The sequence below is a fragment of the Haemorhous mexicanus genome, chromosome 5, assembly GCF_027477595.1.
Source record: "Haemorhous mexicanus isolate bHaeMex1 chromosome 5, bHaeMex1.pri, whole genome shotgun sequence".
In the NCBI taxonomy this organism is placed as follows: Eukaryota; Metazoa; Chordata; class Aves; order Passeriformes; family Fringillidae; genus Haemorhous; species Haemorhous mexicanus.
Genome location: NC_082345.1, coordinates 28,846,938 through 28,861,420, shown reverse-complemented (window position 1 = coordinate 28,861,420; position 14,483 = coordinate 28,846,938). Strand labels below are relative to the sequence as shown.

Below are 14,483 nucleotides of genomic sequence, written 5' to 3'. Positions count from 1 at the left end.
AGGCCGGGAACGAACGCGAGCGCAGCGGCTTTGGTAAAATCAGGGCGAGCCCGCACTGCCTTGCTCTCGGGCGGTGCCGCCGCCGCCCCCGCTGTGCCCCGCAAGGCGCTGCTGGAAGGGGGAGGGGGAGAGGCGAGGCAGGGCGCGTCTCCCGCCCCGGAGGCGGTGTCTTTTCCCGGGCTCGCGACAAGCTCCCAATGGCAGCCGGCCGCTGTCGAGCAGGCAGCCAATGGGAGCGGCCAGTGGGACTATAAATACCGGCGGCGCGGAGCTGGCGCCACAGTTTGTGCTGCGAGTGCAGAGTATAGTGAGCGGTGCAGTGCGGTTGCTGGGCCATGGCGCGCACAAAGCAGACGGCGCGGAAGTCGACGGGCGGCAAGGCGCCCCGCAAGCAGCTGGCCACCAAGGCTGCCCGCAAGAGCGCGCCGGCCACGGGCGGCGTCAAGAAGCCGCACCGCTACCGGCCCGGCACGGTGGCGCTGCGCGAGATCCGGCGCTACCAGAAGTCCACGGAGCTGCTGATCCGCAAGCTGCCCTTCCAGCGCCTGGTGCGCGAGATCGCGCAGGACTTCAAGACCGACCTGCGCTTCCAGAGCTCGGCTGTCATGGCGCTGCAGGAGGCCAGCGAGGCCTACCTGGTGGGGCTCTTTGAGGACACCAACCTCTGCGCCATCCACGCCAAGCGCGTCACCATCATGCCCAAGGACATCCAGCTGGCCCGCCGCATCCGCGGAGAGCGCGCTTAAGTCTCCCTACCGCAGCCCTTCCCGGCCGGGCCGTGAGGCAACCCACGCAGACCCAAAGGCTCTTTTAAGAGCCACTACATGCACAAGTAAAAGGGCTGTTGCGCTGGTTTATTCATCATTTTATGGGGCGTGGGGCACGGGGAAAACAATTGCAATGTTTGGTGAGTAATCAAGATAGCGAGCTCCAGTAATACAGGCTGCGTTATCAACGAGAGTTACTTGCAGTGTTTTCCTTAAGACACGGAACAAACTCATTAACCTGGTATGTAATTTAAGTGACATGGATATATTACCTGGATTTTAAAACCTCGGCTATAATTTCACCTTAAGCTCAGCAAGCGGTACGTGTTTTGCAACAGCGCTACAGCCCTTTTAATTGTGCATGTAGTGGCTCTTAAAAGAGCCTTTGGTTCTGCGTGGGTTGCCTCACTGCCCGGCCGGGAAGGGCTGCGGCAAGGAACTTAAGCGCGCTCTCCGCGGATGCGGCGGGCCAGCTGGATGTCCTTGGGCATGATGGTGACGCGCTTGGCGTGGATGGCGCAGAGGTTGGTGTCCTCGAAGAGCCCCACCAAGTAGGCCTCGCTGGCCTCCTGCAGCGCCATGACGGCCGAGCTCTGGAAGCGCAGGTCGGTCTTGAAGTCCTGCGCGATCTCGCGCACCAGGCGCTGGAAGGGCAGCTTGCGGATCAGCAGCTCCGTGGACTTCTGGTAGCGCCGGATCTCGCGCAGCGCCACCGTGCCGGGCCGGTAGCGGTGCGGCTTCTTGACGCCGCCCGTGGCCGGCGCGCTCTTGCGGGCAGCCTTGGTGGCCAGCTGCTTGCGGGGTGCCTTGCCGCCCGTCGACTTCCGCGCCGTCTGCTTTGTGCGCGCCATGGCCCAGCAACCGCACTGCGCCGCTCACTATACTCTGCACTCGCAGCACAAACTGTGGCGCCAGCTCCGCGCCGCCAGTATTTATAGTCCCACTGGCCGCTCCCATTGGCTGCCTGCTCGACAGCGGCCGGCTGCCATTGGGAGCTTGTCGCGAGCCCGGGAAAAGACCCCGCCTCCAGGGCGGGCTGGGCGCCCGGGCCTCGCCCCGCCCCCTTCCAGCAGCGCCTTGCGGGGCACAGCGGGGGCGGCACCGCCCGAGAGCGAGCAGTGCGGGCTCGCCGCCCGAGCCTCGGGATCGCCCTTCTTTATCCAAAGCCGCTCCGCTCGCGTTCGTTCCCGGCCTCAGAACCGCTAGCTAAAGCTGCCGCCGGCAGCCGCCTCCTTCCCCGAGGGCTCGCGGTTTCTTCCCGCTCAGTCGCCGCCTTCGGTTCCGGGCCGCGGCAGCAAGGCCGAAGGCGCAGGCGGCAGCCGCCTTGCCTGGCCCCGCTGAGCTCTCCCGGCCGCTGGCCCGGCCCGCTGGAAGCGCCGCGTCCCGTGAGGGGAGCGCGTTCCGGGGCAGCGCGCGCTCGGGCCGCGAGCCGCGAGCCGCAACCAATCAGCGCCGGGGCGGGAGGGGCGGGAGGCGGCCGGGCCCGCCCGCGGGGAGGCTCCGCGCAGTCCTCACTCAGGTCGGACCGAGCGCGGCAGCGGCGCGGCCCCTGCTCTGCCCGCCCGCGCTCGGCGGCGGAGTGTACGGGGCGCGGGGAAACGGCGGAGAGAGGGGGACACAAAAGCCCGCAAAGAGCCACACTGGGGAGCCTGTGCTCGGGGCTACCTGCGCGGGGACTGTGCTGTTCGGGGCGAGAACGCGTTCGGCTTTCCTTCCCCCCCGCTAACCCGCGACAATGCACATTGCAGGGCCGGGTAGGGGGCATCCAACTCGGAGTCTGTTTCCTAGATCAAAAGAACAAGGCACAAGAGCACCGGGTTGGCTGAAAGCACTTCTGCTGTCAATGCCCCCGGTTCAGTGGTACGTTAACGTAGGTCACCAATTACCATGTACCAGCCGTCCGGAACGTGCTTCCTGTTTTGAGAGACCACCGACCGGATTTTTTCTAACCCCCCTCAACTACCGTGTACATATACCAAAAAGGACTCTGAGGGCTTGTAAAGGGAATTATGACCGTCCTTGGGCTCGTTGAATCCTAAGTTTACCGCAAACACTGTAAATCCTGCCTTCATTTATTTAAGATACTTTTATACCTTAAATGCATGTGTCTCCACAGCCCGCCCGAAAATAAAAAAAAAAAAACGAGACAGGTAGGAACTCGTGACAGCATCAGCTCTTTTACTGAGAAGGTGGGTGGCTCTTAAAAGAGCCTTTAGGTTTGTAATACCGAACTAAGAACGCAGAAACCGTCTACTTGGAGCTGGTGTACTTGGTGACAGCCTTGGTGCCCTCGGACACGGCGTGCTTGGCCAGCTCGCCGGGCAGCAGCAGGCGCACGGCCGTCTGGATCTCCCGCGACGTGATGGTGGAGCGCTTGTTGTAGTGCGCCAGGCGCGAGGCCTCGCCCGCGATGCGCTCGAAGATGTCGTTGACGAAGGAGTTCATGATGCCCATGGCCTTGGACGAGATGCCCGTGTCGGGGTGCACCTGCTTCAGCACCTTGTACACGTAGATGGAGTAGCTCTCCTTGCGGCTCTTGCGCCGTTTCTTGTCACCTTTTTTCTGCGTCTTGGTGACGGCTTTCTTGGAGCCCTTCTTAGGCGCGGGGGCGGACTTGGCCGGTTCAGGCATGGCAGCAAATCCTCTCAGCACAGCCGCACAAACGACCTCTTAGACAGAGAATGGCGTGCGCAGCTGAGCGCCCGCATTTATAGGGCGGTTATGCAAATTAGGGATCATGTAGTCCAAACTGTTATTGGCTGAGGCAAGCTTTTGCAGCGATAGCTTTTCGCCCTTCATCGCCATTGGTTAAATTTGGATCCGCGTTCCTATTGGCTGTTTTGGGTACATCCCTGTCTTAGCCAATCGGAAGTCGCGCCTTCCGCTGAAGAGGTATATAAGGCCGAGCTCGGACGTTAAAATTATCGCATTTGGTTGTTGAGCTCGCTGTTTCAGTTGCAGTTATGTCCGGGCGCGGGAAGCAGGGCGGCAAGGCGCGCGCCAAGGCCAAGTCGCGCTCGTCGCGGGCCGGGCTGCAGTTCCCCGTGGGCCGCGTGCACCGGCTGCTGCGCAAGGGCAACTACGCGGAGCGCGTGGGCGCCGGCGCGCCGGTGTACCTGGCGGCCGTGCTGGAGTACCTGACGGCCGAGATCCTGGAGCTGGCGGGCAACGCGGCCCGCGACAACAAGAAGACGCGCATCATCCCCCGCCACCTGCAGCTGGCCATCCGCAACGACGAGGAGCTCAACAAGCTGCTGGGCAAGGTGACGATCGCGCAGGGCGGCGTGCTGCCCAACATCCAGGCCGTGCTGCTGCCCAAGAAAACCGACAGCCACAAGGCGAAAGCCAAGTGAGCGCCGAAGATCAAGAGCTGCGAAGTTTAACCAAGAAAAAAACCCCAAAGGCTCTTTTAAGAGCCACCTACAAGTTCAGAGAAAGAGCTTGAATTCCATTACGGTGGTGAACGCCCGCGTAAGGTTTTGAATTGCTTATCTCAGACATTATAACTGTCAGCGCCGGACGCAGCTCCGCGCACACAGCACCGGCCCCGCTCTGGGGCGGGGCTGACTACAGTCCCAGGAAGCAGCTCAGCCCTTTCGCAACCAATCCCTGCGCTGTATGGGCTTTTCAAAAGCTACCAAGGCGCTACTACCCTCCCCCTACCAAGTCAAGTGCCCCTCGAGCTGTTCCCGGAGTAAACAGCACACTGACCAGCAGACTGCTGTTCCCCCACACCCCTCCCGAAACCGGTGGCAGCCACAGCATTTCAGCCCGAATGTTGGTGGCTCTTAAAAGAGGCTTTGGGTTTAAATGCGGAGCAGGACTATTTCCACGGAGGGCTTACTTCTTGTGTGCTGCCTTTTTGCCTTGGCCGCTTTCGGCTTGGCTGCTTTGGGCTTCACCGCCTTAGCCGGGCTTTTCTCTGCTGCCACCGCTTTCTTGGGCCTGACAGCCTCTGTCACCTTGGGACTCTTGGCTGCTTTCTTGGCTGCAGGCTTAACTTTCTTGGGGCTGTACTTTGCTGTCACCGCCTTCTCGGCGGCGCTGGCGGGCTTCTTGGCCGCCGGCTTCTTGGACTTGACTACTGTAGTTTTTTTCCTCCTTAAGGGCCTTTTCTTTTGCTTCTCCGGGTTTCTTGCTGAGGCAGAAAGAGCCAGACGCACCTATACCTCTGATCTGCACCAGGGTGCCCTTGCTGACGAGGCTCTTGAGCCCCAGCTTGATGCGGCTGTTGTTCTTCTCCACATCGTAGCCGCCGGCGGCCAGCGCCTTCTTGAGCGCGGCGAGCGAGAGCCCCTTGCGCTCCTTGGAGGCGGACACGGCCTTGGTGATCAGCTCGGTGACGCTGGGCCCCGCGGGCTTGCGGGCTTTGGAGCCGCTCGCCGCCTTCTTCGGCTTCTTGGCGGCGGGGCCGGGGCGGTCCCGGCCATTGCGGTGTAACCGGGAGCACCGGGCAGGGGCGACCCGGCCCCCCCGGTTATCGCAGCGCGGCGGGCGCTGTTTGGCCCCGCCCGCTCCGCGCGGCCGCCGCCCGGTGCCCCGCCCTCCGTCTTGTGCTTCCTCGGGTGAAATAGAATGTTTTTTTTCTATTTTATCTGTCGCGAAATCGTCCTTTTTCTACATCCGTGAGGCCGTGGAAGCACTGGTTTTCGCCAGTCGATGTCTTGTCGCGAAAAGAGTTGGATTTGAGCGGCTAGGGGATAAGGAACCCCGAGTCCGGCTAGCAAATGGACCTCGAGATCGCGAAAGTTTTTTCTTTGTAAATTAGAAATTTTTCTTTAAAATTAACGTGAGTGAGCAAACTCAGTATTAATCTTCAGAGGGTCCTTTTTACCTTAGATAAGAAAGCAAGCAGTTAGAGTCTCATTCTTTAAAATAAAAGGGTTTTCAAAGAGAGTGGGGTATCACAAAGCTGAGGTTTATATCTCTGGCTACAGTGAAACACTCAGGTATAATTTTTTCCCTTTACTTCCAAAGTTTCCAGGCGTTCCATACTTCTATGTATGAAGCATGAGACAGCACGTACTTTATCCCCCTCTTTGAAACACTTTCCTATTGCTAACGTAGCAAAAGGTTCTGCAATATCAGTGGAATAATTTGGGACCTGTACACCAAAGATAAAAAGTTTGTGTTAGACCACAGAGCTTCATGTAAGTCTCTGGTGTACAGAAACAGATCACACTCTAAATGAAGCACACAGTACTAAATCTGTAAAGTTGGTTCATGTAATTCATTAACATGGAAAAATAAATGGACAGATCTTGAGTCCACAAGAGATGTCAGAGCACCATTCTATTCATATTTTGATCTGAAGCTGGAAAGAAAAACCACAATTTTTGCTCACTGCTCTTTTTTTGTGTTACAGATCATGTCCCAGCAGTTTCTGTACATAAAAGCTTTGGCTGCAGCACAAAGTGAGGCAAAGCTCTTAATGCACATTGTGGTGACTACCCCATTAGCATGTATACATTAGCTACAACTTTGGGTATAGTTTTGTGTCTCCGTCAGGAGCTCCTAATTCATTTACCTTGAAATTTAATGGCCATCAATAGTTTAGCAGGGTCAGATTGCTGCATTTATATTTATACCTCACATAAACAAAATTCACTTGAATAGTTTCGGTATGATGCTGACCAGTTAGGATCAACTTCCCTTTTTCTTTTTCAACAAGATGAAAAATCTGTGAGTGGAAAAATACCACCTCACTTCTCTATTTCATTTCACCAAAGAACAGTAAAATGAACCTCTTGAAGATTTTGGAAGACTCAATCTTCATATAATTCACAAAGTCTGATTCCAAAAATCATCATATAGGCACTTGGACATTTTCTTGCATAATTATTGTAAAAAAGACTTAAGGAAAATAAACACATTTTTCTTGCATTTATGTTTTCTTTCTAACTCCTCCTTGCCATCGAGGTTCCCTAGCTGAGGAATTATGATGTTATGATCAGGCAGAGACTGCCAATAAGAGAGAAAATTCAGCAAATCTGGACTTGGGCTTTCAAACCATGTTGGAAGTGGGATGGCTTATAGAGTAAGGTTCACTGGAAATTTTACAAAGCCAAGAGAACTTGACTGTGTGACATTTATTCCACGTAGCAATAGGGGGGCATCAAGAATTGAACAGTGTAATTGTTGATGTCCCTTAAATTTTCTTGCAATCAGGTAGGTGGATGACTGTGTGTCTGCTCTGATCCATTTAGGTGTAGTAGAATCCTGGATGCCCTTTAAAACTAAGTGTGTTACATTGTCTAAGCAGGTTTTTGTACTCAGCAACCCTGCAATCACCAATGCCAACACTTGTGCTGGGACAGAAGCCTTTCTACCTCCCCCATTCTTTGCAAATCTTATTTTATAAGAGTAATAATGCATCACAATAGCACACTTCCCTCCAGCCTGTAATGTAGTATTCCCAAGAGTGTTTTCCTTTACACACACAGCTGGCACACAGCTGTATGCCTAAATCCTGTATAGTGGTGCCAAGGACAACACCAACCATCTCCAGAGGAGAAGCTTCTCAGGATGTTCCACTGCAACACTGCCACACATTGTGGTAGTCCTCATCTCATTCCACTTTTTTCTCCACCATTCTCTATCAAATGCTAAATTGAGCAACTTGAGGCTAAATTTTGTAATTGCTTTAGGGGCTCCTACTTATTTGATTTTCCTCTTCCGTTTTTATTCCAATATTCCCTTTCCTTATTTGTACAAAGATTATATAATCTCATGACCATTTTATATACAAGCAGTCAAGTCATTTTTATTAGGGGAAGGATGCAGAAGTATAAGAGAATAATCCAACCCTACAAGGAGATAGGAATACAGCATCACCTCATAGAGTAGTAAATACACAAAGGCTGTGGTTCATGGCTCACCCTCCTCCCCCAAAAACTGCTGTTTCTTGTGTGATTAGCACCACAAAAACCTGAAGTTGTGCACCAGAGATCATTACTCCAGTTGTGGTCAAACCTAATTAAGATACAGTAGCAGTACATATTGCCCTGCAATGCAGACATGAAAAACAACAGCTAGGAAGGATCCTTCCTGGGAGAGATTCTCCCTCCCTCTTGTGCATTCACCATCACAATTACAGCCAGCCTTGCTACCTCACCCTGGAAGAGGTGAAATCCAGAACAGCAGGATCTCAGTGCCATTCCAGGCTGTTGGTCTCTGCATACACTGCCACTATGGACAGAGATCTCTGGTACAGCAGCAAGAATCTGCCAGCAAATCCTACAGAACAATTTTTTTTTTTTTTTTTTTTGCAGGTGCTACCAATGTGAGCCAGCTTGCACTGCAAGAAATCAGATCTGAAAGCCCCTTAGACTCCTTCCCAGACAGCATGGAAAGTATAGTTTATTGTAACCAGTTACAAATGCCTAATAACTTGCAAAAATATATAGTAATCCTAACCAAACTTAGTGCCTGCTAGCAAACTAAAAAAATTGCAAAATCAGGGTAGCTTTCCAGTTATTGCATGTCCCTTTTGTGATATTTGGCTCTAGGGTACAAAGCTGAGCAGCCACCATAGATGACATTAAAAGGAAAAGGACCTTACAAAGGTCCAATGTTCAGCTGCTTGGACTCATACTGAGGATAATTCTTCTTCAACTCTTTCTCCTAGTCTTCTCCTTCCTTATGACTTTTCCACATGAACACCTAACTGCACTGCATTTCACATTGCCATGGCTTTCCCAAACATGTGAAGCCCATCTCTCTTTTGGAGATAGGAGAACTGAGAGTCATTCACAATTCTCAAAACTACAGTTGATAGGATCCTCCCATTTTAGTTTGATTCACATTTTCTACCCTTCTCCTGCTGAGGCCCAGCTGTAGGTGTTAATTCTCAACATTTCCTGTCAGCAGAAAAAAGGTTCAGAGATGATTAATCTAATTTCATAAAGAAAAAAAAACTGTTCAAAATATAATTAATTTTTCTGCTTATTTTAACTTTTAATGTGCCACAAACCTCAGCTCCCTGCCTTACACACACAGAAGCAAGGCCAAGGAGTCAGCTGCAGGTGGGATCAGGATGAGGCTTGGAGAGGGGCTCTGGGCTCAGCCCCAGCTCCAGGCATTAGATGCTCCCTGGAACAGTGGGACCATGGCCAGGCAGGGCTGTGGGGAGCTTGAGACTGGCCCTATTTCTGTGTTGCTGGGATAGAGGCTGATGGCTCCAGAGGAGCTGGAATGGCCCCCTGGGAGCAGAACAGGGTTGGGGGAGCCCCAGGAAATGCTGGGCAGGGATGGCAGGGCTGGTGGTGCCTGACAGTCCCTTCCTTGGTGAAGCAGGGACTGTGAAAGGCTCTCAAAGCTACTGGTTCAGCAGCTCTCTAGATCTAGACAACAGGGAGCACTTTTGGCCCAGTTGCATGCAGATGTTTGATTTCAGTCCTAGCGGAGACAGAAGCAGATTTCAGTTATAACAAAACTCTACTGCCACTTGCACTTATCATTGACACTGGAAGTACTCACAGGTTTAGGTGCAGGATGGCCAGGAACAACAGTTCCTGCACCTCAGTTTGGTAATTCCCAACTCTTCTGCCATCAAAAACATAAAAATGTGGGAATGGCTTGGCTCACCTTCTGTAGGGCCCAGAGCAGTCAGCTGCATCTGAAACACCCTTTCACCTTCATTTCAGCACCCTCACAAAGAAACATTTCAAGAGCAGCCAGCTTCAGTTTCCAAAACGTCTTTCTAAAATAATAGCATTTCCATCATCCCATGCAGCAGTCGCAAAACCCAAAGAGGACAGCAGGAAGAGCAGTTCCACCTTTCAGCTGCTGTCTGGAGAAAATCCTGGCCCACAGTTTTGGTTTGGGTGGCAATGTGCTCATCTCCCTACCAACTCCTGGTGGGGACTCGCATCTTTTCCCACCCCACTCTGAACCATGACATTCACATCACTTAGGCACTTTTTATTTCCTCTGAGGCAGCTGGTCTTAGACTTCTGGCTGACTGCAGCTCTTGTGGTTCACTGGCTCCCCTTGGGTGCCCACCCTGCTCAGGCAGAGAACAACCACCTGCAACTCCTCCACTTCCTGCAGAGAAGCCAGGAAGATGAGCTACCACCTCACAAAAACAAGCTCATAATGGCTCAGAAGAGGTGGACAAGTACCCTAGAAGGAGAAGAGGTTGCCCCCTCTCCCATCCCTGTGTTGCTGGAGGTCAGGGATTGAAGATGATGTTCCCAGCACTTTTCTAGAGGACACTGGGGTGCAGAGCTGGCAAAGGAAAGGAGCAGTTTGGCACAGAAGTCCGGCAGCTGAAATGCTGCCCTGAGCTAAGAGCAAAAATAGCTGCTGGTATCACTGCACTTGTGAAGACAGGGGAAATGCATGAATTTGGGCAAGCAGGCAAATTCAGGGAGGAGCTAGAGGAGGAGGAATGCTTCTGGTGGGCTGCTTCGCCACCTTATTTTTCAGCATATGCAAGGTCTGTTATGTAAAGTGCTTAGTTGTGGGATCCTGAATACATCCATGTCTCTTGTTCCTTTTCCACTAACTCTTCTGGCAGTTTTGAACTGATGAACAGATTCTGAGGTTTTTTTTAAAACTACCTTCAAGAAGCAATATTCTTTCCTTATTGCTGACATCTATTCAAATGAGGATTGCTATGACAGCTGTCCAATCACTTCCACATTAATAATCTAAAAAAAAAAAAGACATTTTGTTTCAGAAGCCTTACAAGGGAAATATTCTTGTTGGCTTACAGAAACCTTTTCTTTCCCAAGAAATATAAAGAGAAGAACGCAGTATGATATATCTTGAACATGGGAAAATCTCAACCATCTAAGGCCCAGAACAAGGGAATTTAAAACCATGACCTGATCAGTATTATAAAAGCTGTGCCAGGTCAGAGGGTCGCTTCAGGGAGCAAACACTCATCTGAAACTAAGGCCAAGGCCACCTCCATTCACAGTTTGTCCTGCCCAGGAGGCAACGAGCAAAGCATTGGCTTCCTCCCTGCTTCTGTTCCAGGTGAGAACAGGAACCTCCAAAGTTCATTGAAAATGCTGCAGAACAGCAAGGAAATGAATTGTCTGTAGCTCCATGTCGATAATCAGAGCTCCTGGATCCAAACTGATGTGGTTTTTGGGTTTGCATCAGGAAATGCGTCAGTCACCATATGCCTCTCGAAATATAAAAAGTGGTGAGAAGTAGGCGGCCTGATTATCAATGCCTACTTGCAATCCACCATGCTATGGAGGAAAAGATCCCTACTGAGGAGCAGATTTTAGGGAAAGAAACTGCTGCTCTCTAGGCTCCCTCATGACCACTGGCTGTGGGAAGACCTGCCTACAGAATGGCTGAAGAAGGAAGAGTTCCAGGTGCAATGATTGCTGTGTGCTGAAGCTAAAGGGAGAAGGATGCTCCTCTTCAGACATCACTGTAAAGAGGCACAAAGCACAGCAACATTTTTGCTTTCTGAGATCCCATACGCTCCCTGACTGCACCAGGTTCAAGGAAGGGCTGACAGGAAGAGAACATATTCACCCTTTCTGCCCAGTTCCAGTTCTCCAAGTCTGCAGAGCTGCTTCAAGTATGAAAACATTTTTTTCTAGAGCTATACCAGCTCATTACAAAGTGTTGTCACCTGATCTGAACAATCACTAGAAGTCTGATGTACTGCAAATATAAAATAATACCCAGCCTAGAGGGGAGCCCTAGGATACTACAAGAGATATTAGTCAAAATCTGATTTTGGTACCAAGAATGGAATTTGTCCTTAAAGGCAGAGTCCACAAACACTTTTCAAAGCAGGTTTGTCAAATACAGAGACTTGATTCATGATGGACATAAAGGCCATCCCAACAGCCATATATCTCCTGCTGAATACTGAGTTAAGTATGGATGCAAGCAGTGGTACCTGCATGACAAATATTTGGGAGGTACAGAAGGCCACACTGCACGCTCACAGCCAGATGCCCATTTCCCTTTGGATCTAGAGGAGATCCATCCCTCTCATGCAAGTGTTCTGTCACTCAGAAGTGTTCCCAAATCTTGCTGGTGTCAACAGGGTCAAAAGATACCTGAAAAAACCATGAAAGAGATGGGCAGAGATGCACCACTGCCACACACAGTTTTCCACAACAGCATCTTCTGCTCACGGCAGGACAGCAAGGGCTGGTTTAAGGGACCCTCTCTAGCCCAGAGCGGTGTCTGGAATTTGAAACTGGAACATAAACCCAGCAAACCCGTGGGACATCGAATGAGGCAGGAAAAGGATAAAGAATTGCTGTCCATAATTTGTCACATATTACAGAGCAGGTGCTTGGAAGAGATGGACTGAAGGAGCTTTTGGGGATGACTTCTCTTCTCCTGGCTCTAGAGGGAGCTTCAGAGTGTGAATAAACTGACTGGGAGAACCTCTTCAGAGGGCTGGCGTGGGGAGCTGCTCCTCTGTGCCCCAGAGCCTTGTGCCACACAGCCTGCACTCAACGTGTAACCAAAGCTGGCAAATGGCAGATGAGCTGCTCTCTTTAAATGCATGGCAGGAATTCATTCTCCACGTCCAAATAAATGCTTGATCTCTGCAAGCCCTGCTAGCAGTGTTTTGGCAAGGCAATTTAGGAAGGTGTTTTTGTTACACGAATGCTTGCTCACAAAGCAGGCACAGTCAGTGTGCTTGGCTAATTTTCTGCTTAAATGGAACTAACAAGAAGCGTTCTCATCCCACAGGCTTTTCTGTTCCCCTCCACCCTGCTCTGCTCTTTGCAGCTTTCTTCAATCCCAGCTGAGGACCCACATACACCGGTGACCAGAGCCCAGAGCAGCCTGTCACATTCTGGAATGCTTTCAAAAAAACTAACTTGGATCTGCTGGTAAGGTTACTAAAAGCTGACACAGTCCTTTTGTTCCAATTTGCTTTCTTTGTTTTAGTTTTGGCCTATTCTAGTTTCTGCTGATTCTGAATTAATACCTTGCTGCACAAAGTTAAGATTTGTCTTTGGTACAATTGAAAAAGAAATTAAAATAAAAAAGGCAGCTTTTAGCGCCAGGGTCTAGTCGTTAAGGTTGAAAGTACCAAGCATGGCAGAAATCTGTTAGAAAGATGGTATATAAGTGTAAATTTACTCAAATTTTCTCAGTTATTTGATCAAAACAATGTCAGTAAAGGAAGTGTTTATTTGAAACTCCAGCTTCAAATGTTACATATTTTTGTTCAAATGTTACATCACAGTAGCTGCAGACAGCTTCAGATCAGACATTTCTGCCATATATCCCTTCTGCTGGAGAGACCAGGAGCAAAAAAACAGTCCATTCTGCCAAAATCCCCTGAAAGGAAGAGAGCTGAGGCAATAAAACATCCTTCCTTCCCTTTTCTGGTCACCTGCTCCCACAGAGTGCCCTCAGGCATTTCAAGAGGATGTGGCTGGATGGGAAAGGGTGGAGCAGAGGTACCATTTTTGGCCAGGGTCATTGTGAAACACCTGCTGTGCCCCTTCCACCATCAAGCCCAAGCACTTTGCAGTCACCAACAGAGGGGCAGCAGCGCACAGCAGGCAGCATGGTCAGGCCTCCACCAGCTTGCAGAACCACCCAGCAAAGGTCTGACCTACTCCACACATCTGGAGATCCCTGATAAGCTAAGATTCACTCCAAGCAGGCTCCTGGAACCTACTTAGTGACCCAGCAGATGTACTTACATCTGGGCAAGTGCACTAATGGCACTAGGAGCCTTTCAGTCCTTGGCAGGTGCTGAGAGAAGACACTTTTCTCCCATCCAGCTCTCATTCCTACCTGCTTACCTATGCTGGAGCTGGTCTTTCTAATTATCAGTGGGAGAGAAGACCAGCAGTCTCACCAGAGGGATGTTTGTGAGTGTCAGCAGGGACAGGAGCAGAGAGCAGAAGGCTGTGGTAGGGCCACTTCCTAGGAAATAGTGTTTCTTTTTATAATACACATCTCTTCTCTAACATCACATTGACATCTCTAGCTCCTCATGTGAAGTCCATACTTTCTGGGTATGCACCTTGTTATAGGGGTGGATTATGGGGAAACACTCTCTTTAAAGGGTGAAAGAGCCCAGGGATGATTCCTGTGAGAAACCATCCTCAGCCAAGACCAACATCTGATCTTGAGTGAAGTGCAGATCTTTCAGTGGGCATGAAAGTCTGTGAGGGAATAGTCTAAGAAAAATGAGTTGTTTCTTCTGCACCCTCATCAGGTCCTTGCCCACAGACTGAGCACTGCAGGAATTTCTGACAGTGTTTTGCAGCTGAGTATATTGAAAGAAGAGAACTGGGAAAGGAAGGAGAGCATCCAAAACTATGTTGTCATCTAGACCCTTTTTTTCCTTTGCTTTGTTATTTCACTTTTACCAAAACTCTCTGGCCTAACAAGGACATATCTGCAGGCACAAATTCTAACACAGATACAGTCACATGAAAAAAAAAGTGCCCTAGTCTATTTGGGAATGTGAGAAAAGAACTCTCCATCAACTGCAAACCCTTGCCAAGGCAGATGGGCTCCAATTCAAGCACACGCTTGCTAAAACAAAGGGAAGGGCTAAAGCACAGTTTCCTTCAGTGTCAAAGCTCACCTTCCTGTTAACATGCAGCATGTACAGATTGCAACAGACCAGAACTGCACATTTAGACCTCTTTAAAATGGTGTTTTCTCTTTTCATGTCTGTGAAATAACTCTTCCATGCTATTTATTTTTTCATTCACCTTCCATCTCCTGTAGGTCTGCCCCTGAAAAAACATT

The 14,483-nt window shown here is 50.6% G+C and overlaps 5 protein-coding genes across 5 annotated transcripts; 2 read left to right on the top strand and 3 right to left on the bottom strand.

The window, feature by feature from the left end:
• Positions 1-285: 285 nt before the first annotated feature.
• LOC132327443 (histone H3) lies at positions 286-848 on the top strand. Its single transcript, XM_059846640.1, has one exon. It carries the CDS (start codon positions 336-338, stop codon positions 744-746), a length of 411 nt encoding a protein of 136 aa, XP_059702623.1. The 5' UTR covers positions 286-335; the 3' UTR covers positions 747-848.
• A 260-nt stretch (positions 849-1,108) lies between these two features.
• On the bottom strand, positions 1,109-1,668 carry LOC132327442 (histone H3). The gene has a single exon (XM_059846638.1). It carries the CDS (start codon positions 1,616-1,618, stop codon positions 1,208-1,210), a length of 411 nt encoding a protein of 136 aa, XP_059702621.1. The 5' UTR covers positions 1,619-1,668; the 3' UTR covers positions 1,109-1,207.
• A 1,257-nt stretch (positions 1,669-2,925) lies between these two features.
• LOC132327427 (histone H2B 5) lies at positions 2,926-3,462 on the bottom strand. The gene has a single exon (XM_059846623.1). It carries the CDS (start codon positions 3,396-3,398, stop codon positions 3,018-3,020), a length of 381 nt encoding a protein of 126 aa, XP_059702606.1. The 5' UTR covers positions 3,399-3,462; the 3' UTR covers positions 2,926-3,017.
• A 212-nt stretch (positions 3,463-3,674) lies between these two features.
• Positions 3,675-4,186, top strand: LOC132327426 (histone H2A-IV). The gene has a single exon (XM_059846622.1). The coding sequence runs from the start codon at positions 3,731-3,733 to the stop codon at positions 4,118-4,120; it is 390 nt and encodes a 129-aa protein (XP_059702605.1). The 5' UTR covers positions 3,675-3,730; the 3' UTR covers positions 4,121-4,186.
• Positions 4,187-4,476: 290 nt separating this feature from the next.
• LOC132328158 (histone H1.10-like) lies at positions 4,477-5,760 on the bottom strand. The gene is given in 3 exon segments (XM_059847918.1): positions 4,477-4,873; positions 4,875-5,384; positions 5,737-5,760. Coding segments are annotated over 3 exon segments (834 nt in total). The 3' UTR covers positions 4,477-4,573.
• Positions 5,761-14,483: the final 8,723 nt, after the last annotated feature.

Coding starts and splice junctions, on each gene's coding strand:
- LOC132327442 (XM_059846638.1), bottom strand. CDS start 1,618: ATGGCGCGCACAAAGCAGACGGCGCGGAAGTCGACGGGCGGCAAGGCA.
- LOC132327427 (XM_059846623.1), bottom strand. CDS start 3,398: ATGCCTGAACCGGCCAAGTCCGCCCCCGCGCCTAAGAAGGGCTCCAAG.
- LOC132327443 (XM_059846640.1), top strand. CDS start 336: ATGGCGCGCACAAAGCAGACGGCGCGGAAGTCGACGGGCGGCAAGGCG.
- LOC132327426 (XM_059846622.1), top strand. CDS start 3,731: ATGTCCGGGCGCGGGAAGCAGGGCGGCAAGGCGCGCGCCAAGGCCAAG.